At 32.5% G+C, this 24,369-nt stretch overlaps 1 protein-coding gene across 1 annotated transcript in view; it reads left to right on the forward strand.

The window, feature by feature from the left end:
• LOC148618900 (uncharacterized) overlaps positions 1 to 23,699 on the forward strand; it is a 34,081-nt gene extending 10,382 nt beyond the window's left edge. The window contains exons 5-19 of the mRNA XM_088578256.1: positions 5,056 to 5,109; positions 5,825 to 5,913; positions 6,280 to 6,388; positions 6,579 to 6,736; positions 7,068 to 7,240; positions 8,000 to 8,231; positions 9,481 to 9,568; positions 10,010 to 10,049; positions 10,721 to 10,760; positions 11,782 to 11,900; positions 12,422 to 12,593; positions 13,579 to 13,683; positions 14,928 to 15,491; positions 18,033 to 19,400; positions 21,243 to 23,699. Of these exons, the coding sequence (XP_088434382.1) occupies positions 5,056 to 5,109; positions 5,825 to 5,913; positions 6,280 to 6,388; positions 6,579 to 6,736; positions 7,068 to 7,240; positions 8,000 to 8,231; positions 9,481 to 9,568; positions 10,010 to 10,049; positions 10,721 to 10,760; positions 11,782 to 11,900; positions 12,422 to 12,593; positions 13,579 to 13,683; positions 14,928 to 15,491; positions 18,033 to 19,400; positions 21,243 to 22,086 (4,155 nt within the window). The 3' untranslated portion in view covers positions 22,087 to 23,699. The remainder of the gene's footprint in view (positions 1 to 5,055; positions 5,110 to 5,824; positions 5,914 to 6,279; positions 6,389 to 6,578; positions 6,737 to 7,067; positions 7,241 to 7,999; positions 8,232 to 9,480; positions 9,569 to 10,009; positions 10,050 to 10,720; positions 10,761 to 11,781; positions 11,901 to 12,421; positions 12,594 to 13,578; positions 13,684 to 14,927; positions 15,492 to 18,032; positions 19,401 to 21,242) is intronic.
• The last annotated feature ends 670 nt before the right edge of the window (positions 23,700 to 24,369 follow it).

The following is a 24,369-nucleotide window of genomic DNA, read 5'->3' on the forward strand; positions in this document are numbered from 1 at the left end:
CGAAATTTTCAGAGGTACTTTATTTTTTTTTTTTTTATTCGATATTTTTTTATGCATTTCTGTAAAACAAACAAGAAGCATGTGTTCTTTTGAGGCAAATGTAGACGTCATTAATGATATGTTATTATATATCACTATGACAACTTCTGTTCTATTACCGGCTGAACAGATTGTGCATTGCCAGTGCAAACAGTGCCATTTCAGGCTTAGGTAATAGATACATGTTAGACTGAAAATCTTTTTTAGAAAAATGTAAATAATTTTAGTTTCCTGTGAATAACCATTTATGTGAAACAATTGAACTCAAGACTTTGTTTGATCTCAGAAAGCATATGGTTTATTTTAATCATAACATGAATTAAAAAATAAATGTGTGTGTATTTGTTGTTTTGTATAATATGATACATTGTACTTAGAAGTACATTCATATGGTTTTGTAACACCTTTGTTAAAAATAAGTATGTGTCTGTGGACTTTACAGAATGATCAGGAACAGCTTAAAGTGATGATAGACATTGAATCTCAATAGACTTATTTAGTGATAAACTATGAACTTTCAAATGGACTTTTCTAAAAGGGAAGGAGCCTGGCCAATAGATGGAGAAAATAATGAGCTGGATTTTTTAAATCATCTCTGATTTAATCTCTCTACAGCAATAAAAAATACACCAATATCTTTCTTGTTTCATTGTTGGTGTGTAAGTGTGTGTGTGAGAGTCTGCTCTGGTTATATGTCACCAAGAACTGAGAAGCTAAGAAGATCATCGACAGAAGACTAACAGACCGAGGGCTGACCTAATGTATTGTAATTTTGTTATTAATTGTCTGCAGGTGGTTTGTCAAGAACAGATAGTGTTTGAAAAGTTTTATTTATGACAACCAATACAAAACTTAGGAGCAAAACCCTAACTTTGCTGGTTCCCAAGACAACAAAAACAGTTGAATACGGCACCAGGGTTACATTTTCTTTTCCTTGGACAGATGTTGGTAAATTGAAAAGTACACAACAGAGACAGCAGAGAAATCACAAAATGATTGTCTCCATTGGTTTTGTAATTATTTTGAAAACCCCATAAGTTCACTTGTTATATGTTACTATATTTCCTTTCTTATTATTGTCCCCTTTCGGCAAATGCCGAAGGGGACTTAGGTTTGCACTCTGTCCGTCAGTCACATTGGTTTTCCGAACTTTTTTTTGTAATGCCTCAGCCAATTGATTTCATATTTGGTATATAGTCTTATCATGACAAGTTACTAGTTAAGTTTGAATAACGTTACAATTGAATGATTTTTACAGAAGTTATGGCCCTTGGACATAGAAAATTTCATGAAATTTTGTTTTCCAGACTTTTTTTGTAATGCCTCATCCAATTGATTTCATATTTGGGATATAGTCTTATCATGACAAGTTACAAGTTAAGTTCGAATGATGTTACGGTTGAATGATTTTTACAGAAGTTGTGTCCCTTGGACATAGAAAATTCCATAAAATGTTATGTTTTCCAGACTTTTCTTTGTAATGCCTCATCCAGTTGATTTCATATTTGTTAGCTAGTCTTATCATGACAAGTTACAAATTAAATTTAAATATTATTGCGGCAAAATGGTTTATATGGAACTTATGGCCCTTTGACATAGAAAATTACATAAATTTTTATGTTTCATCATTTTGATGCAAATTGCTGCTGTCATTCTAGAGTTATTTGCCCTTTAATTCATAATGAAGTTTTTTTCAACATTCCAGGTGATAGAAAGTGAATGTCTTTATGCAGCTTTCTGTAATGCAAAAATGTTATTATCTACTGTAAAATGAAGCTCAGGTTTGGTTTTGATGGAATTTGCTTTTGCTGTTCAAGAGTTGTTTTCTCTTGATTGCTAAAAAATAACACCATCCATTGTTATTTCACATATATAAAAAAAATCTCATAAAGGCAATGAGTTCAAAGGCCGAAAGGGGACACTGTATTGCATTAGCAATACTGTCAGAATTCTTGTTTAAATAGAAACTTGCATCTTTTAAAAAAAAATGAAGTATAGTGGAAATTTACTTGAAGGTTTACATTCAACCTTGTACATTTAATTGATTTTTACTACATTGTACTTGAAGAGGATTGTCCAATTCTAATTTGACTTGCAGTATATAAGTGGATGTTTAGAGGGAAATTCTTTTGTTTTGAAGTATCTGGGGAAGATAGAAAATTGAATGGATTTTATACACTGGTATGTATATAGTGATCATGCGTTGGTCCATCTCATGTTATAATCTTTTTATTCACTGAATGGAATTTTATGAAACTTTCACACATTTTTTATCCTATGATGCCATAGTACACCGTTTAATTTTTTCCATCTGAATGACTTTTTGACAGAATCCAGACAAAACAGGTCTAACAAAGGGAAGCCATCTTCAAATCTGTAACCAATTAAACCACTGAATGTAATTTGATGAACCTTTACATTTTCTTTGTCACATGATACCATTATGCTTTGTCAATAACTGTTGGGGTATCTTACATGGTTTCTAGGTAGGGAAGCAGGGTTATGATTGAATGAGCTTTTCTGAGAGTTTTTATTCACCTGACTGACTCGATAGGACATATTATGGTATGCTGGTGTTTGTTAGTCTCACACTTCGCACCATAACTCAAAAATGCCGTCACCAATATTTGTGAAACTTTAGTAAACTTTCTTTCTGTTGATGTGAGCTCCCTTTCAATTTTAATTTATTTCTGCTTTTTTGTTTTTGAGTTATGGGACTTTAATCTTACATAGATGGTGTACCTAGCTGTGTTCTGTGAAGTGTTTTATTCTTGTTCCTGTCAGAACCCATTGAAACGCGTTACATTAAATCTCAACTAACTTAACTAAACTGAAATATAAAAATTAATGTATGAAGTTAGTAAGGATGAGAATTGAATGGTAGATAACATGGAGACAGAATCATATACGTTCTTTTGCTACTTGTTTCTGAATCCTACTTGGAATGGAATGTATTTACCAATTTGTAGTGCTCCTGTAATAATTTAATAAATACTGTTTAAACTAAACATACAAGATCTGGTACACGTACCTAGATAAAAAAGTTATATTGGGTCTGCACTTTTCTTTGGACAGGATCATATTTAAACTTAGGATTTTTCAGATATTTGAATTTGGCAGAGTCAGATTTGAAAAAAATCCTTCATATAATGTGCTGTGTAAATTTAGTCTGATTAACTGACAATGGGCATCTTAGCTGGTTTAAGGATGCAAAGTTATTCATGATGCATGTTTGGACAATTAATTTTGATTAAAAACAGAAAATGACAAGAATCCTAGTCACTCCAAAAGGAAAATCATTTAAAAATATCAAAAAATAAAACAAAAAATGTTTTGTTTCATGATGGCCTCATCGTGCCACAATTAAATGTCATTAAACAAAAACTGCTGATAATTGTAAGTTTCATGTTAGTTGATGTTTTGTTTTGTTTTTTGGTTGTTTTTTTTTTTTGGACGCTTGTATTTACATCCAGATATTAGATTATTAGTCCCCTACTGGCCACTCTCAGTCAAAAATGGCACTAACATGAGTAGACCCACACTTAAATGGGATTAAGTTGTTCAACTGAAATCTAATGTGGATGAAAAGTGAAAGGAATTAGTCTATATATTTTAAAACATTGATATGGAATTAAACTCTTTGATTTATTTATGTGGATTTATTGCTTTCAAAAATAGTATTCTAATGACACCATTTTAATTGCGTTTGGTTCCCTATATTATCACATCTGACTAGTATCAGTACTAATAATTATGCTTTCTGATTTAAAAGTTCCATGTTTTTACGTCCTTATCTGTGACATCTTGCTGCCTGAAAATTTTGATCTCAGGCTAATAGTGTGATACTAATAACTATCAGCTGTTTCCAATGACCAAGTTACATCAAATCGAATGTGTCATCGTGGAAAAACAAGAAGTTATTTTTGAAGGTTTCCACATAACATCACACTTTTTTTTGTCTTGAGTAAAACTGCCATTATTCTTTATTCATCAGAGTCTATATGTCTGTTGATCCATCCATTGATTACAGTCCTAGGATATTTGAAGAGTCCCTCATTAAGACTAAATTATAGACCATAGATTAAAGTTTAATTTTGGTGTATTTCATGTTTAATAGTATTACCTTGTCATAATTTCATTGGGATGTTCTTGTGATCATTTGAAATCCATATTAACCAAATCATTTCCAAGCTTTAACACAATTTTATAGAAGAAAACAATTAAACTATACTGTGCTTAGGCACCATCCATTTCATTACCTAGGAGGCAAAAGGGGCAGGGACTTTCATGTCGTAGAACTTTTTCTGGTTATCAGAAATTTGAAATTTTTATACACATCCTGGAAAGCAGAATTTTTTTTCAATATGTAGCCTTATCTTGTTTCCTTGTCTCATAGGGAGTGAAATGGATGGTGCCTAAGCAATTTCTTGGTGTTAATGTATGATTTAACTAATTGAATCTTCATGAAAAATATGATTCAATGTATAGAATGTTGTTGACCCTTGTGGCAATTTTTTTTCAAATTTGGAAAGCAGGATTGTCTATGAACAAAATTCATCTAACTTCTTAAGCTTTAAATAATATCAGAAGTGAACTTGATATGTCTACTAGAATTAACACTTCTACACATCACTTGTGTGAAGTTCTTAATAGTTACACTGTGGCCTGCTGGAAAACCATAGAACAACTCGGAGACAAAGCTTCAGTGAGTTCAATAAAAGTCACAGTGGAATGTTATGAGTGAATCATATTTAAGAAAACAGGGATATGAAACAGGTAAAAAAATAGTGGAGTGAATGACCATGGAATAGCAACATTTGATACACATAAAACATGACATAGATTAAAATAATAACACATTTGATCTGTTCTTTGACAAGCCACCTAGAATGAGAGAGAGGGAGATAGATACTAATTGAATTGTACTGTGTGTTTTGATCTGAAACTTGTTTTAAATACAGCATTTGAGATTGATGTGCATAAAATGACATGTTTCTGATTGTATTTTGTAAATAGCAGCCACAAGTACAGATGCCTGACCCAAAGGTCAATAAAGATAACCTATCTGAGGTAACTATAACTTTTGTTTTTCCAAGTACAAATAGTTCGTTTGATTTTTATTTATCTGCCATTGTTGCAAATGGAATCTCTTCAGTGTTACTACACTGCATATATCATCTGCTGGAGTAAACCCTATGATTTTGACAAAAATGCAACTAAAAACTTGACATTTACAAGGTCGTTCAAAAATTGTATTGGCCTGATATTACAAGTTTGAATAAGCAGTCCATTCAGTAATATGTCTAGAGAGGTGATGTTACCCATTAAGTATACTTTCATGGGCCACCAGAAAAACTGAAATCTGGATTTATTTTACAGAGCTTGCATTGTACTTATCTATTACCTGTACTGAATTGGTGTAATATATTGATATATTGTCACTATGATAGAAAATATTTTTTTACAGTGAATGGCACTTTTAACATTCAAAGGCGTACCTTGCATATATATTCTGCTGCTGAAGGGTCCACATCATTTTGACAAATAATGGTACTGAAATCAAATAGTGCTTGTATGTTACCATCCACTTTGATAAGAAATTAACTAAACCACCAACTTTTTCTTTGTTCTTTGTTGTCTGAATGAAACCGACAGCAATTTTAGTTGACAATTGGTACCTGAAAGGATATGTACATTGAAACAGAATAATAACAAACACAAAAGGTATTAAAGACACTGTTAAAGTGATATAGGATTGTACAATAGTAGAGGTTGATGATTTCAGGTGGCTGATTTGGTGACAGCTGAAGGGTCAGAGGAAGACAAGATAAAAGCTATGATGAAACAGTCCACTAAAGATTTTGATCCATCGAAGTAAGCTCTTTTAGTTTGTTTTAAGTTGTTGAACAACCTATTGTAAATCTACCTATTGTAGATGATGAAATTACGTATAGAGAAACATTCTTCAGTCCATTCCCACTATTCATATAGTGACAACAACAGGAAGCTAAAAATGTCTAAATTACTACGGAATAGGCTGAACTCTTGAAGGTGATGGTAAAAAAATCGGTCATCTGTTTTCTGCTTGTCAAGGAATCTTACAACTGATGTAATTTTTATGTACCTAAACTTTGGTATGATACTCTTGGCATTGAATAACAGGAACAATACAAGTTTCATACCAAAATAAACACAAATACTTCATATGATTTGTTACAGCATTTGTGCTTTGTTTTACAGCTACCAGAAAAGGTTACCAACAGGAACTCCCTCGCCATCTTACGTATGTTTTAAATGTAACAGAACAGGACACTTCATACATAACTGTCCTAATGCTGCTGTTAGTACAGTAAGTCATCTTTGTTTTCTCTTGATTCTCTGTAGAAATTGTTATGCTTCTTTTCAGAGAAAGCTTTAGTAATTAAGAATTTCTTAAAAATTAATTTAAATTGAAAAGAAAACTTCTGTGTTAATTTGAGCCGAGGTATGAAGTGCATCACTGTATTTGCAATCACTGTGTGAATATTGGATCATTGTAGGAATCTGGTAGTGGGTCACCAAAGACAACAGAAATAGACAATATTAGGATGAAACGTCCAACTGGAATACCTCATACATTCCTCACAGTTACTTCTAAAGAGCAGCAAGGAGCTATGTCACTTGGAGATGGAAGATTTGCTGTGCCTACAATTGATCAGTATGTAGTTTTTATTTTCAAGCTTTTAAGACATTTTAGTTATAAAATTTATTTTAAAATTGATTTAGAGACCACCTCTTTAAACTATTCTGAATTGATATTCACTACTCCACCAAGCATTTGGTATTTAAGAGGATAGTGAGGACTGGTTGGCTCGGGGTCAGATGTGTCTGTGTGGGGTGACATGTCTATCTGTGGTCAATCGTTCTCTTCCTGAAATACATAAAATATTTGCCATAAGACATTAAACCTCAATCAGTCAATTAACTATAGTGATCTTTAAAAAACTTGAAGAATGAAAAGACTTTACTTATTTTGTTCGTGATTTTAGGGCAGCATTTAAGAAGGGGAAGAAAGAGAGACCACCATTTTTACCTTCTCCAAAAGAGGAGACATCAATAGAAGTAACTGAAGTACCAACAGAATTGACTTGTTTATTATGTAAAGACTTAATAACGGATGCTGTTGTTATACCATGCTGTGGTAACAGTTACTGTGATGAATGTAAGTTAATGCTTGGCCTTTGTACTTTTTATATGGGACGTATTATGGTATACCGATGTCCGTCCACACGTCGCAATAACTCAAATTCACTTTTACGGATTCAAATGAAATTTAAGCACAATATTAATATTAAAGGAAAAAAGCTCCCTTTTAGTTTTGAAGAATATTTTATTTGTCGTTCCAGAGTTACGGAACTTTATTCACTTAAAAATTTATATTATTGTCAAATCTGATGTAATAACTCAGCTGTACTGATACTATTCTTGAAATTTTGCATACAGTTTTATAGACATGCTTGATTATGGTTGTATAATGGTATACCATTTTTTGGTAATCTGAAATCAGGTTATTGTTGTCTAAAATTTATACCATCAGCTATTCTTACAGACAGGCGTATTTTGCACTCTTAGCGCAGCTGTTTATTAAAACTGCATCATTCAATTTCTGCCATAAATAATTACATTGCTTTCCCTATCAAAAGCATTACAATTTTACCTCACAATTGTTTTGCTGTGTATTGTTTTCTTGTTCTATTTAACTTGACTTAAAATTTACTTGTTTTATGAGACTCCAATTCTGCTTTTTTTTTCTCATTTCATTAGTATTAGGAAGATAATTTCTTCCAGCAGCTCTTATGTTTTCAAAGTACTTTTTAAAAAAATGACCATACAAGGCTGTTTACTTTCCTGGTTAAAAGGAGGAAGACATTAATTCTCTCTGTAATGTAACCATTTAAATATCTTTTTTATCCTTTTATAGGTATAAGAAACTATCTGCTAGAAGATGAAGACCACAAATGCCCCACATGTGGAGAGGAAAATGTCTCCCCAGATAAACTTATCATCAATAAATCTTTAAGGGTGTCTGTAAACAATTTCAAGAATGAGACATTATACCAGAAAAAGGAGAAGACAAAGAAATCTCCATCACCTCCTCCACCTCCTCCAACAAAAAAGGCAGTCTCTTCAGCTGGACTTAAAGTAGATACAAAGTTAGTCATTATAGATAATGATGAAGCACTGAATAAATTTAGTGAAAGAGAAGTAGATTTGATAACCGAGAGTACATTGATATTCAAATTATTACCATCCTAACTTTTAAAAAAGTATGCACTGTAAACATGAGAACCATAGGAGTTGTAGAAATCTCACACATTATCATCAAATCACTACCTAAAAAATATGCACGCTAAGCAAGAGAACATACTGTGTTCATTCCAGACCGCGCCTTTCACGATTAGTGCAGATATTTTATGCATGGTGCACTAAAAGTGCAGCATGTGGGCCCTGCAGGCACACAGTATTATGTAGGTCAGTCTCTGAATTTCTGGATTTTTTTTTTTTTCGGTTCCATGTCAGGATGCATTACTGTTATTTAAAGCGCCAATGAGCTGACCGTTTCGTAGTAAACAGGACAATGAAATTTAAAACTTTTTCGGCATGTGGGTCAAAACGACTTACAGAAACTGCAGACAGAGCCACAGGGGACATTATTGTTTCCCATGACACTGCTGACGGCACTCAATAATTTACAGATGAGCTGACTGAATGAAAACAAACAGAAGCAGCTGTTGAACCTGGAGAATTTTGAGTAAAATGGTTAAGTGAATGTCTGTGGGCCTGGATGTAATATTATTCCAATAAGTACAGAGAGAGTCTAATTGGAGATGCAACATCCAAATGAATGAAAATTTGCATCAGCAGAATGCCATAATAAATAAATAACAAAATAACATCAAATATTTTTTTAAAATTTATTACTGGAGGTGTATAGCACTCACCCGATAATGGAACTATAGAGTATATATGAATAACTTACCTTGATGGTTGAATATCTCTTGTTACAAGTGTATCTAAAAATGGCCCTCTATCATACAGCCATATTGGCCCCCTTTCCTTTGAAAATGACCCAGTTTTACTCTCAAGGGGCCACTGGAATGAACACTGACCATAGCAAAAATTTCATGAATTAGAATCAAACAGAACTGTTTTAAATTATACAATAAACTTACTTAAGTGAATCTTCAGTAAACCAGAAATTACATTCTTTACATGGACTTTGAACTCCCCCAAAGTCTGGTTGAAACAGAACCTTCAGTTGCGATAGGAAGCTCTATTTATCTTTGAAACTTTCAGGCATTTACTTGACATGTATGTCTTTTCAAAACACCTTTTAGCCGATCTTAATAATGCTCAAATGTATTATGGCCATTGCATTTTATTGTCAATGTTTGTTCACAGCATCAAAACCATAGATCTGACAAAGGATGCTGATCCAGAACCAGAAACACCAGTACTGGATGAGAAGTCACAAGATGAAGTAGGAAAGGTAAATCTATAACAGGTTTTCAATAAAGTATGTCGGGATATTTCAAACAGACTGCTGTCAGTGTCATTACTTAATTTCTTTAATTTTTAAGTAGCTGGATTAAACTAGACAAATTAAAGTTTGTGAAAATGATACAAAATGTGATTTTCAGCATATGTGGTATTGTAAACAGTAAAATATATCCTCACCAAAATTAAATACACCTTTTATGATGGACTTGGAAATATGCCTAGTCTGTATATCATGCTTTATAGAATATGATGGTTGTTTTTATCTCACATGTTATAACAACCCTAAGACATCCAGATTAGAGCTTGTATAAAGGTTTATTGTTGTTTGTTGTGGGTTATGATGTGAAAAAAAACTGACATTTTATTTTAATAGCTCATTTGTTGAAACTTCTTACTGCTTGCTAACTTTTGAATTTTTGCTTCTTTTCAGGGTATTGCTGTTTTAAGTGGAAGAAAGCCAGTGGTCACAGGTAAAAAATGACAAGCATCATTATATGTTTCTAGTTAATCGTCTTCAGGTTATGAGTAAAATTTGTTAAACTATAGAAAAAAAACATTAGAAAAACTACCATATTATAATAAATATGAACACATGAGAAACATTTTTGCATAAAGAGTCGTATGATTTCCTTCTGTCGTTTGCCAATATCTTGAAAAGACAGCATATGCAAATTTTAGCCTTTTATTGAGTGTTATAGACTGTTATAGTTCTTTTGTACAGAAGAGTTCTTTAAAAGTTATTTTTCTAAAGGCTGAAAATATTTTATATATCTCAAATCTTTGTTTGAATGTTGGAACAACTGTTAGAATACTTAGGCAGGCTCCATAACAAAGTCATATAGCCAAGTTATTTTAGTTTCTATAGATATCAAATCTGGACAAGAAAGTTTGTGTGGTATTCAAATGACTTGATGTTTCATGACTTTATATAGCTGGATTTTTAAATAGCTTTTTTCGTATTCAATAATTCAAAACAAAATAAATATGCATGAACATATAACTGCAATGTTTTTTTTTTAAAGAACTCAGACTATATGGATTTTCAGCTTTCAGTTCATTGCTGTGTATGGAGTTCTTATTTCAGATAGTTCTTGATTTGTAAAAGTTCAAAGAAATATAAGTACATATTTTTTTCTTGTAGAAGAAAATAAGATTATTACTACTACTAGCAGTACATCAAGGTATGTAGATAATAATGATTTATTTGTAGCTATATGAAAACATTCAAAGTAGACTGAATTAAACCCATAACTAGTTGTACCATGTATTTTTACCCAGTGATCAATTGAGTAAGGAATTAGTAATTAATAATATGGGATTGTTTTTTTTCTAAACTGAATTCCTTACTTGCTTTGTAGATGGAGACTGGGTTTTGCTTTTGATCTGTCAGTCTCCATTTCTTAACATTTGCAGACGAGAATATAGTATATCTTAATTGGTTATAGATCAAGTTTACCAATGGTTGTTGTTGAATGATTTTTTTTATGAAATTGTAGGCTTTGGCCTTAGTAAAGATCATGAGACTAATAACTTTTTTAAAGAAAACTAGGATATGAACTCATTTACATTTGAAACTATTTTTATTTTGCCTTGAAACAGGATATAGATTTGGTGTTTCTTAGTTGTTTTTTTTATATATAAATTATGGATGTAGCTTTCTTTTTCAATTTTGGTTTAATAGATGATATAATATTTGGCACTGTTGTAATCCTTTTTATTTTCATTATGAAATCAGTAAGAGACTATGTAATTAGGTCTAATAATCTTGCTAGATTGCAAAATGTTTGATATACCTGGACTTAGTTGGTACCTGCATCATGCATGTACTGAATATCACATGTCAAAATCTGTATCATGTGTTGTATCAACCCTAGACTCCTATATCACCCCATGGGTCATATATTATAACCATACTTCAAGTATGGTCTGTTAAGGTATGCTATAAAGGTCTAAGGTTGTGATACAAGGTATGCAATATAGGTCTAAGGGTGTGATATATGGTACATGTATGATATAGGTCTAAAGGTGTGATATAGGGTATGCAAAATACGTCTAGAGGTGTGATATAGGGTAGATGTTACAGGGTTTAAACAAACACTTGTAATGCATTTACAAAAAAGTTGTATTTTAATCTAAATATATAACATAAAAACATAACATATGAAGCATAACTCACACATACTACTTTAATTCTGATTTTAGGTCCATGGATTCGGATAAATCAATAGATTCCAAACCGGCAGCTTCTATAGAGAACTATACACCACCCCAAGCCCCCATACCATCTCTAGGACCTGCTTACAGACCACAGGTTCAACCTGGTAGGTACTAACTTGTCAATTTGATTAGTGTAATATAACAAGAATGAATACGGTTAATATGACAGACAACCATACTGGGATGAATAACATGGTACGGAGCAATCCAAGCTAGCAGTTGTGTATTGTCAGAAAATAGCACAGCACTGGTAGCAAGATAGCACAGTATTGAGGTCAATAGTGCTGTAAAGTGCAGCGCTTTTAGTACCTGGGGAGAACAGAGTATTGGATTGTTAGCCTCTCACATGCTTTCTACACAGTAGGAATATGTACCTGTAATCATGAATATCATGGTACTTCTTACAATATACAAACTTAGTAAAGTATGGTACTTTATTGTTTTGATATGACTGAGATTATAGATATGCAATGTACATAAACAACAATTTTATTTAGAACGAATAAATGTATCACAATTTTGAAACAGATATATTTTAACATGATCATTTAACATGCTTGTAGATACTTTGTCAACTATTTTCACTTACTGTTCATTATAATTATTACCTTTTTCTATATTTCAGTATTTCCTAACATAGCAGTGCCTCCCCCTGGATACAGACCAATTTTGTACCCCAATCTGTTACCAGTACCTCACCCTACAGTCCCTCCAGCATTCATTCCTCCACAAGTGGCCAAGCCTCTGTCAGAGCACGAGTTCTACAGAGAAAAGAAAAGACTGATGGGTAAAGCTAAGTAAGTACTATTGTAATATAGAAATTATTTTTACTGTTTGGTTGTTTGTCTGGTGATTCAAAATTAAATATCATTGTTACAAATCGATGCCTTTTGACTTAAGTTAAAATACAAATTAATACTGGTTAGTATTTCTGGTTAACAAATAAACAAGAACTTAATGAGAAATTGTAAGTACTTTAAGCTTAAGTGTGTCAAAAACTAATATTGTGTCCACACATGCCCCAAATGTTCAGGGTTTGATCACTGTGGTCATATCATGCTATGCCTGGTGAGGCTTTTAATTTAATAGAATAATTGTTACTTTCAATTTTAATAGTAGAATATCTCGATGCAAGTGCAAGTCAAATACTTTACATCAAATTGTCAGTATAAAAAATCACAAGTTACTATTATTCTGTTTTTTAGTAATCCAATTATTGTATTTTCAATCATTTCAACATACACATTTAGTTTTTTGAGTACATTTGGTATGCAAGAAAACTATTAGTGCAACAACAAACCAGTGTGTGGCATCATTTTCATTTAAAACTCTATTTAATAAAGAAGATCTGATTAGGTCTGAAACAATCACTCCTAATGTTTGAACAGATATTTTCAAATATCTTGTCATGTATGAGAGATAAAGAAATTTCTAAAAAGATCACAGGAAAAAAGTTTAAATTACAGATAACTTTGATTGTAGAGCCTTTTAATAGAAATTACACTTAAAAATATTTTCTTGTTATAAGCTTTATTCAATGAACAACAACTCAATTTTCACACTTCATTAAAATGTTTGCTTTATTTGGACATTAATCTTTTTGTTGAACTCTTCTCAAGTTCTCAAGTATCACAAGTACACTGTTAGTAGACTGATTTACTGAGTTACATTTTTTCATAATTTTTGTCTTTTAATATCAATAAGCCATAAACTGTTGAACATCAGCATGAAATAATTTTGTTTAAGAGTCTGCTTATATTTTGTGACATTTTTTTATTGTAGTCCATTAGATGATTATACACGACCGTATTCAGAGAAAGAACCAAGAAAAAAGTCAAAGTCTTTGAGTCCAAAAAGGAGAACCAAGTCTCCACGTTCTAAATCAAGGTAAGTTCTTTATGTACTCAGTACATTTTAACTGGGGAGCAAAGGAGTAAGTTTGGTAAGGACCCCTTTGGCCTCGTAATTTGGGTATTTTTGAAAATCTGATTAAAGCTGATTTCTAGGTAGTAGTAGAATAGTAAAATGGTCGCAAACACCGAATAAAAGATGTTTTTGACAAGATTTATGACATTATTCAAGAAATAGCAGTATTCATATATGTAACTTTTACAAAGACCTTTAACATAATATATCTGCAATTTTTAAGGTGATTTTTGTGTGGAACATAAGTGGCCACACATCTGTTGACTCAAGATATTTTTACACGAGTTGTAACTGACAATTATACACAAAATATACAAAGCACGAGAGTCTACTTGCATGAGGCCATTGTTTAAAGAGTGAGAAACTGCACAAAATTTGGTGTTTTCCAGCCTTTTTAACATATTTTCCTAATCTAAGTTTGAAGGATATATATATGACCATATATGTGCAAATTTTTCCCATAAATCAATCAAATCAAGTATAAAACACATTGAAGAGTCAGAGATAAAACTTGAACTTTCCTTCATGTAGACTTTGTTTTTGAGGCCAAATTTTGCCCTTACCGAACCAACTTCTTTATTAAGAGATAACCAAGATTTAGACTTATTTTTTTTTCAAATCCTGAATAACTATCTTAATGGCTTTTAAATTTGACTTATTATATGCAGTATTGAGTTGTTAATGGGGAAAAGTATAAATACTGTAAATAATGTTGCTCCAAATTATTCATTTGTTCTTTTTAATTCCATGCAGTTTAACTTGGGACATATTTTATTGCATGGACTCTTTATAAAATGTTTAACCTGCTAAATTTGAACATCAAATTCTAGCTTTGAAGCTTTGCAAACACAAATAAATTAGTATGATCTGCATGCAGTAATAATATTTGTAAAGACAACAACAAAATATACACCCAAAAAACAAATCAACAAAGAGCGTTGACATGGAATCTGTTCATCTATATTTAAGTGACACATTGTTTGACAGAAGAGCTAGGGTCATGTGTCAAGCAAATAATAGTAAATGGAGTTGGTTATGAATTTACACAAACCTGAAGAGGAAGTATTATATGTTAATATGAAGGCATTTGATGTACATAGAAACACTACAAAACCAATCGTTAAATTATGGGGTTGATAGCTGATAAGCTGTTGCCTATTTAGTTTTTGCATGTCCATAAGTTGTTTACATTTTATATTTCACAGATCTAGGACCCCATTGTCACCAAGAAAGAAGAAATCATACTCTAGATCTCCAAAGAAACGATCATATACCAAGAGCAGGTCAAGGTCCAGATCTCCTTTCAGGAAGAAGAAATCCTACTCAAGGTCACGATCAAGGTCAATAACTCCAAGAAGGAGAAGTCGAACACCTCGTAGGTCTTTTACACCAAGATCAAGATCTCGATCATGGACTCCTAAAAAATTCAGAGGTAGATCTCGTTCATTTACCAGATCAAGGACTAGGTCAAGATCTAGGACACCAAGACTGAGGAGAAGATCTTTTTCTAGAACTCCTCCAAGAAGGAGATCATTCTCTAGAAGTCTTACACCCAGGCGTAGATCATTTTCTAGGAGCCCACCGAGAAGGAGATCAAGGTCACCATTTTACAGAGGCCGACCCAGGTCACCTGGTTATTATGGTCGTGATTATTCCCCACCACCATACAGAGGTGGTGGTTACAGAAGTCCACCACCCAGAGGTTATTCTCCAACAAGATATGGTGGTCCTGGTGGTTATGGCTATGGAGGAAGGGATTACCCTTCTAGGTGTGTTACTTGTGTTGATTTCATCTTCATAATATACTGTATAAGAATAAAGATGGTATGCAAGTGTGATTTGATCACTACAGTCCATATTGTTTTAGGTCAGGCTTGTTTGATAGTCTTAAAATCCACTAAAAAAAAACTTATAAGATAGTTATCAAGTAAATACCAACCTACCAAACTTAATAAACCAGACACAAAAATAAAACTGGATATTTCATGGTTTCTTAATATTCTTGTGTGATTGGTTAAGATTATGAAAATAGCAACATCATAAAGAAAGAATTCAAACTACACCATTTTTTCTAATCTGCTAAATTATGTTTTGAGCCAGTATAACCCATTCACAGTTACTTATAGACCATACCATTGATATTATAAAAAAATCTTTTCACATGCTGGAATTTCTCTTAACTTCATTGAAGGTTCAAAATCAACAATATTGAAACTGCATCCAAATTGCTGTATTGAAATATTGGAAATGCTTTTAAGTAAATGCTGTTCTAAAAAGCTATCACTGCATAGAAAAATCCTTTGCATAGTTAGGTTACTTTTTAATAGACTTCAGTCACATTTCAATGAATTCAGGAGAAAAAAAATGAGATGAAAAAATTGACAATGTAATTTGAAATGGAAATTCAAATGGTCAATGCGAGACAGGCTGGCAGAGATGAGAAACATTTCAATTTTTACCTATCCATTTAGAGTCAGGGTTCCTTTTATCTCCTTTGCACAATCCATATTTTTATTTTACTGGAAGAATGGTACAGTTTGTGGTTGCTCACACAGAAATAGTTGATTGTAAATTTGGTGAGAAATCTAATAGGAAACACACAGACTACTTGTAATGACCAAAGATAAAAATAATACTTAGCGATAGGTTATTGGGTCAATGGGTTTTATCCAGTCAGTTCCATAGAAAAAGGCAATATTAGATGCTTACAATAGTAGTAATAAACAGCATAAAAAAGTAACATGAAACCTTAAATAATGTAATAGTTTGGGTTACACTAGGAGGTGCTACTGCTAATTATTTGTACTAATTAGGTGAACATTCTCAGATTTTTCAAGCGTATGCAAAAATAGTTACTAGCAATTGACAATAACATTGCCAAAATCTGGGTTCTTTTTTTTTATATTTTGTACTTCCCAAAAAATGTAGTATGTAGTAGAAGGGTTTTCAAATGTTGTCTATAAGGAGCAGTTCACCACCAGTTATAGGAAGGCATATATTTATTCAATCTAGTTTTGGGCCAGTTATGAATTACATTCTAGTTGATTCTACTATTTTTTTTATTGAAGTTAAAAAATATCTTGATCCTATTTGAAATTCATAATTTGTATTCTATTGTGTAATAATAATGTTAGAATGAAGTCTCAAAATATTAATTGTACACAATATCAAAGAATTTAAAGTTGAGAATTTTCAAACAAAAAAGATCACATTCAACAACTTAATATTGTAATGAAATAGTCCTTTACCATCTTTTCCTTATAAAATGAGGTATTTCCACACATAAGTAGAATTTTCAGTTTTTGTATTCAGATTTCCTGCAAAAAAAAAATGCATAAACTGAAGTAAAACTTTTCAGTGGAAGCACTGGTACGAATAGCAAATCATGTGATGTTTTAATTGATTTCTAAGTTCTAAGAAAATTTATACAGGTAATTGTGAAATGCTTGCAGAGGAAGGCAGTCTAACTAGTAGTTAACTAGTTGTTGTTTCTCCTACCTGATCATTACATGATTTTGATGAAATTTTACATGGATATCTAAGTATCAAATATGAAATTTTTAAAAGTTCAAATAGGTGACACTTTAGATCAGTTTAGAGAGCAACTATTTGAATTAAAACGGGAAAAATAGATTAGCAACACAATAGTTGAACTTATATTTACTAAATTCAGAGACAAGATAGTACAAGTACGAAAGGATAAGTTAAAGAATTAAAGTAGAAATGACAACTACATAAAATGCAGGATTAAAATTTGTTCTCCACTGTAGGAATTTAAGGACTAGCCACACTAGAACAAATTTATGGTTTGCCTTGTAAACTTAAGACTGAGGTTATTTAGTACATAATTGATGTCGGAAGTATTAGACAATTATGTAAACAAATTTTATCCCCACTATAGATATTAAGTACTTCTCCATCTAAGAATCTGCCAAATGTGTATGAGCTGTGGCACATGAAGTAAAAACACAGAGATTTTATTGCGTTACCCAAGTATTTATACCTCATAACCTCAAAAAATTACTGTCAAAGTGTTTGTAAAGTTTGCATTTTTAAGATATTGATTGTTCAAATTTAGTTTGCACTATGGAAAAATATCGGTAAAATTTTCCAGAACATTTTCCTTATATAAGCAGTAAAAAAATATCGACCTCCCCAATGCTTCCATTAAGTTAATGACTGTCTTAAGTGCCTTCATTACATGACACAGAAGTAAACAAATAATGTTAACTGTTTTAATTTCCTCAGGAATAATATCCAATTTAACACAGCATTATAAGTAGAATACCATGAAATATATTTTTTTACAGGTTTGACCCAAGAATGTATGAAGAACTTTTCCAAGACTACATATCAAGATATGGACTGCCCCCTCCACCTCCTCCATCTGGTCAAACAGACAGGGGTACATACTTTGACCCTCAAAAAGGTGTTTACAGAGGTGGTACAAGGTCAAGATCAAGGTCACCAAGGTCAAATAGAAGAGGGAATAGAAATAGGAACAGGAAAGACAAGGATAAAAACGATAAACAATACAAGACTAAAGACAAGGATAAAAAACCAGATAAGTCAAAATCAAAAGGCAAAAAGGAGGAAGAGAAACCAAAAGACAAGATTGAGAAGTCCACAAAGCCAAAGGAAAAGGAATCTGAAAAAGATAAAGAAAACAAAAGTAAAAAGCCAGAAGAGAAGACTGAGACTGTTGCTGAAAAATCTACAGAGGAAAGTGAAAAGAAACCACTGACAAAGAAAACTGTGAAAAAGGTTGTAAAATTGAAAGATGGAACAATTGTAAGAAAGGAATCCCTTGCCCTTAGGCTTAAAACTAAAGGTACAGCTGTAAAATCACCTGTCAAAGGAAAGGTTGATCCTGCAAAGAAAACACATGAAATTGATGATAAAGTGAGTGCAATAAATAGGTCAGGGGCATTAAAGACAATCGCTACTGTTGGAGATGTGCAATCAGTGTCCTCAAAGGAGTCATTACATAATAGGAAAAGACCTGGTTCTAACCTCATTGAAATCAACACTCAGGTTGTATTATCTGAGGTCAAAGATAAACCTGTTAAAAAGGTGTCACCAGTGAAAAATAAGGAAAAAAGTGTTACTGATGAAGTGCCTGACAAAAAATTAAGAAATGAAGTTAAAAAGCAAGAGATTAACATGGAACCAAAAGTAGAAGGACAAGAGAATGATAAAATGTCTTCTCCAGTAAATATGAAGGAAGACAAAGACAATACTAAAGAAGTCTCAAATAATGAGAAAACTGTGGATACTGAAGTTAGGGAGAAACAAAAAGTTACTACTCAAGAAAGATCAAGTGTTCCTTCTCCCACAAAAAAAGTAAAAGTCATCAAGAAGGTGAAGAAAGTAAAAAAGTTAGAAGTAGATGCTTCACAAAGTGATTCTGCCTCTGATTTAGAAAAGGTGAAAACAAGGAAGAAAAAACGGGTACAAGAGGTAAATGATAATGATAACTCCGCTGAAGAGAGTCCTGCAAAGAGAGTCAAACAAGACACAGACAATGAGATAGAGATGAGGGAAAACAAGGATGATGATCAGCTGATGTTGTCTCCACCAGCTTTGTCTAAATGGGAGAGAGAAGACTATGAAGATGACAAATCACCAGATCTCAGGGACAAACTGAAGAACAGGGCTGAAAAGAAACCTTTACCAAAGTATGTACTGACATTGTTATATTTACTTGTCCTTATGTCATATGATAACTAGGAAATGCTGGGATGGATTTGGATAATTTGCTTTTAGCTCACCTGGCCGAAAGCCATGTGAGGTATTGCCATCATTTGGCTTTTGTCGTCGTTGTTAACAATTTTTCAAAACTCTTCTCCTCTGAAAGTACTTGACCAATTGGAACCAAACTTGGTATGATGTTCCTTGGGGTATCCTGCATAGAACTGATGTGGGGATTTTTGATCCATCGGAAAACATGGCCACTGTTACTAAAAATAGAACATAGGGGTCAGACAATAGTTTTTCGCATATACCTCCAAAGTGAAAAGTGTTCAGCATGATGAGATCTATCTGCAGTCAAATTTTCATTTTAATCTATTAAGCCATGTTGGAGTTATTTCCCTTTTTTTTTTTTTTCAAAGTTTTTTGCTATTTTTAATGTTATGTCTTTCAAAAGTCTCCTCTGACACTACTTGACCAATTGGAACCAAACTTGGTATGAATGTTCCTTGGGGTATCATGCATGTAACTGACTTTGGGATTTTTGATCCCTTGAAAAACATGGCTGCCGTTACTAAAAATAAAACATAGGGGTCAGACAATAGTTTTTGCATATATCCCCAAAATGGTCAGGTTTAGTCCATTCTGAAAGGGGTAAAAGTGTTCAGCATGATGAGATCTATCTGCAGTCAAATTTTCATTTTAATTTATTAAGCCATGTTGGAGTTTTTGCCCTTTTTTCAAAGTTTTTTGCTATTTTTAATGTTATTTCTTTCCAAAATCTTCTCCTCTGACACTATTTTACCAATTGAAACAAAACTCGGTGTAAGTGTTCCTTGGGGTATACTGCATAGAATTGAAGTGGGTTTTTTTGATCCGTCGAAAAACATGGCCACTGTTACTAGAAATAGAACATAGGGGTCAGACAGTAGTTTTTCGCATATCTCTCCGAAACCGTTAGATTTGACCAAATTCTTTCAATAGCTGAAATGATCCTTATTTTTAGGACTACTACAAAAGTCTCCAGGCATAAAATTTGTCAAACACTTTCTTATAAGAGTTATTGCCCTTGACAGGGGAAAATGACAGGTTTTTTTTGTTTTTTTTTTTTTTACAGTTTTCAGCCAATGTCTTGAAATCTATGATAGATTTAGACTTTCATTTACTGAAATGATCCTTATGATAAGTTCTATCAAAGTTTTCTTGAATCAAAATTTTTGGACAACTTCTTGTTTAATTTATTGCCCTTGAATGGCAAAATTCAACCAGGTGAGCAATTCAGGCTCCTGGGAGCCTCTTTTTATGTAATGTTTGTCAAAATGATGGAAACATTTCTGTGTTTTGTTGTTTGGTCATATTTTTGTTAAGAGTAGTAGGACCTTAAAATCCTCATGAAATCAAAAACTGTCCTTGAAGAAAGATTGCATTGTTCTGCTTGGCATCCTGCTCCCCCAGTAACATCAGTCCTGGATTCAACTATGATAATTGCAGTGTACTCCCATGCTATTAAAGACTTGATGTACATGTTTGTAACCCAATTAATTTTTTTATAATTTTTGATTCGACATTTTGTATTTTGGAACTTAATTCAAACAAAAGTGGATTGTGTCTTGTTTTAAGACAAAACTCAAAACACTACCAGTGATTTCCATAAAACTTTGATGGATTGTTTATTATATTTTCTAGTGAATTTCAGTAGATCTTTGAAATGAGGCATATATTTTTTGTAGAAGAAATTGTCGTTGCAGATTAATACTTGCAACACTGCAACTATTTATTAAATATGGAATTTAGACATGAAATCAAGTATCATATCCACTTTATTTCAGATCAGTTATAGAAAGTGCAGAGAAGGCCATTACCCAAAAGCAGCCTAAACCAGCAGTTGCTTCAGCTATTGTTCCAGCAAAAACCCAGAAAAAAGTATCAGTGCACGACCGACTTCAAAAGTCACCTGTCAGACAAAGTGATGACAAGAACCAAAAATCACCTGTTAGACATAATAGACGGGTCTATATGGACGAGGTTCAGAACAAAACATCCAGAGAGGAAGACGAGAACCGCAGAGTCCGTAGTCGAGAAAACTCAATGCAGATAACTGTCTCATCAGATAAGACTAAAGGTGACAGAGACACTGAGAGAAACCAGAGGAAAACATCTGAGAGTGATAAATCAGAAAAACGTCGACCATCAGAGTGTGACTGGTCGGATAAACGGAAAGTGTTAACTGATGAGAAATCTGAGAAATATAGTAAAGCAAGAGAAAAAGACTCAGAAAAACTGAATAAAAGCAGTGATGTTAAATCTAAAGATAATAGAAAGGAGGAAAGAGCTCCAAACAAAGAAAAATCAGAGGAATTGAAAAATGGACAAGAAGAGAAACAAAATGATACTGCAAAAAAGAGGAAATATGAAAGAAAGGAATCTATAATTGACGAAGCTCTGTTTGTGCCTGATTATAATGAGCACAGTGACTCAGAAGAAGGAACAGATAATGAAGGATCAAGTGCCAGTCAGGCAGAGGAGGAGGAAAAAAGTGACAAGGATGAAAAGAAACACAAAAAACATAAAAAGGAGAAAAAGAAAAAGAACAAAAAGCATAAACACAAACATAAAAAGAAGAAGCATAAGAAACATAAAGAGGAAAATACAGCAGCTGAAAATGATGATTAACAATGTTTTATGCAGTTATATGTGATACAGGTTCTTCTATTAAGTGCTACATGTTTAGTTTTCTACGGCCTGTGGTAATATCTTCTGTGATTTTCATTGAATTCTTTCTTCATGGTATGTTTTCTCACACATTTTGAACACTCACTATCTGCTTCAAAGAATCATATCTTCAAATAGTAGTATATCAGAAAAAAACTAACCTTGAATTCCAACACTCAAGACTGAGAACAGAATCAGATGGTACATGTAGGTGCCACTTGTGTCATTTTATTGAAGATGGAATAAAAATTTTAAGGTTGTTTTGGTTACCAGAAACACAGATCTTTTTTTTTTAGGCGTGTTTGAAATGTTCATAATGGATTTAATTTCTGGATTGTATTTGAGTATGAGATTGTCATTGTAGGTGTATGGAACTTGAAATAGTAGTCTCCTTGAACTAGATGCGTGGTAAGAGAAATGAGGAGTGAGAGAGTAATATATGTTTGTATGTTGTGTGTGATTTGAATGGAATGACAGCCTGGTTTTCAATATCTTTACAAATGGTGCTGAATGATTCTGACTGGTATATGTTAAAAGTGAAAATGTATGTGTAATTATGATCATGTTAAAAAAATTTGTGTACCTCATTTATTTGAAGTGTAGTCGTCAAAATATCAATGTACCGTAAACCATCCTGGATCTGTTTAACTTTTTGGGGTATGTTGTTTTTTGTTAAAGTTTTTGTTGCCGAGTAATTTATATGAGTTTAACTGTGTTTTCTGTCATTTGGCAGACCAAATTAAGTTTCGTTTTATTTAGAAACCTAAAGTAATGCTATGTCATCTCTTATAAAGATAAAGGAAGTTATTGTCTTTCTCAGAGAAATGTAGTAGTGCTTAAGAGTTGGGCTTAGAAACTTGATGAAATTGGTACTAAAGTATCAGTACTGGAAATTCTGACTTGCATGTCTTTAATCCTTGTGATAACTTGTGTTCAGCTTACTGCATATTCTTTTTTAAAGCCTCAAGATAAAATCATTTTCAGTTACAGTAAAGTTTTGAAATATAGCAATTATTACCTTTTTGGAGTAGAATCTTACAGAATTATTTTTTTTAAGTTATTTATTACCCTTGATTATTTGTAATTAATCTTTGAATTGTATATATTCTCCAAAACATGCCTTTGACTAAAATTAATTTTCAACTGATATTTTTTAAGAAAGGAACTTAGAAGATAGGTGAATATGCCTGAATCACCATAATTGTTGGTTGTAGTTGGTTTTTATAACTACTAATTCTGGTATTAGAATTTTAAAAAAAATAATCATTGACTTAGTGGTAGACAGAAGCAATTTTATATTTCCATTTGCAGAATACCAGTACTATTCATTTTATGATGATGAAAACATTTTATGTTCGACATAAAAGCATTTATATTTACAACAAGGTCACCTTGATATCTCCCTTATTTTTTACCATTTAACATCATTCCCTAGTTATATATTGGGCATTGTTGAGATACAGATCTTGCATCCTGTTAGAGTATTGTTACCAGGTACATGTATTGTCATTCATTGTGTTCATCCAGTGGTTTGCTCGCAGGATAATGATAACCAATAAAAAATTAAAAACTGATATAGTATTTATTTTTTCCAGCACTGTCTGTTTGAGTATAGTTTTGCATTTTACCCTTTGAGCTTAAAGATGAGCTTCCATGGAAACGCAAGCCACCAGATCGCTATTCTGTTTCCCAATTGGCGAATACTGATAACTTAGTGGCGTTCGAAAAAATGTATCGAAAATTGAAATTGCGTGCCATGTGTTATTTCCTGTATGAAATTTAGAAAATTACAAGTAAAAAAGAACAAATCTTTTCGCGTGGGCTTTCTTTTTTTAAAAGATAATTCTTGTTGTTTTTGTCTTTGTTTAGTCATTGAAAACCCTTTGGTAATTTTTACATTTTGTAGCAGGAGATGTTTTTATAGGTCACCTGCCATATTAAGTTCAGGCTGGTTGTGTGTTTCAGTGGAATGGATTTCCTCAATAGGTAATGAATGCAGATGTAAACACTTTTCTTGAGGCAGAGTACCATTAAGGATCTCTTAAGTATTTTTGTTCTTAATGGGGAAATACCAGAAAGATAAAAGAATTCAGGGGCAGATCCAGAAAAAAATGGGTCTAAGGCTTTTATTTACTCATATTTGCCGAAATTTTGCTATTCAAGTCATTTTTTTTTATTTTTGCCTCACTCTATGCATATATACATATTGAAATGTTTACAAATATCACATACATGAAAAAAATA

This window comes from Perna viridis, chromosome 4, assembly GCF_037379345.1.
Source record: "Perna viridis isolate PV_CMFRI_1.1 ecotype Kerala chromosome 4, ASM3737934v1, whole genome shotgun sequence".
NCBI lineage: Eukaryota > Metazoa > Mollusca > Bivalvia > Mytilida > Mytilidae > Perna > Perna viridis.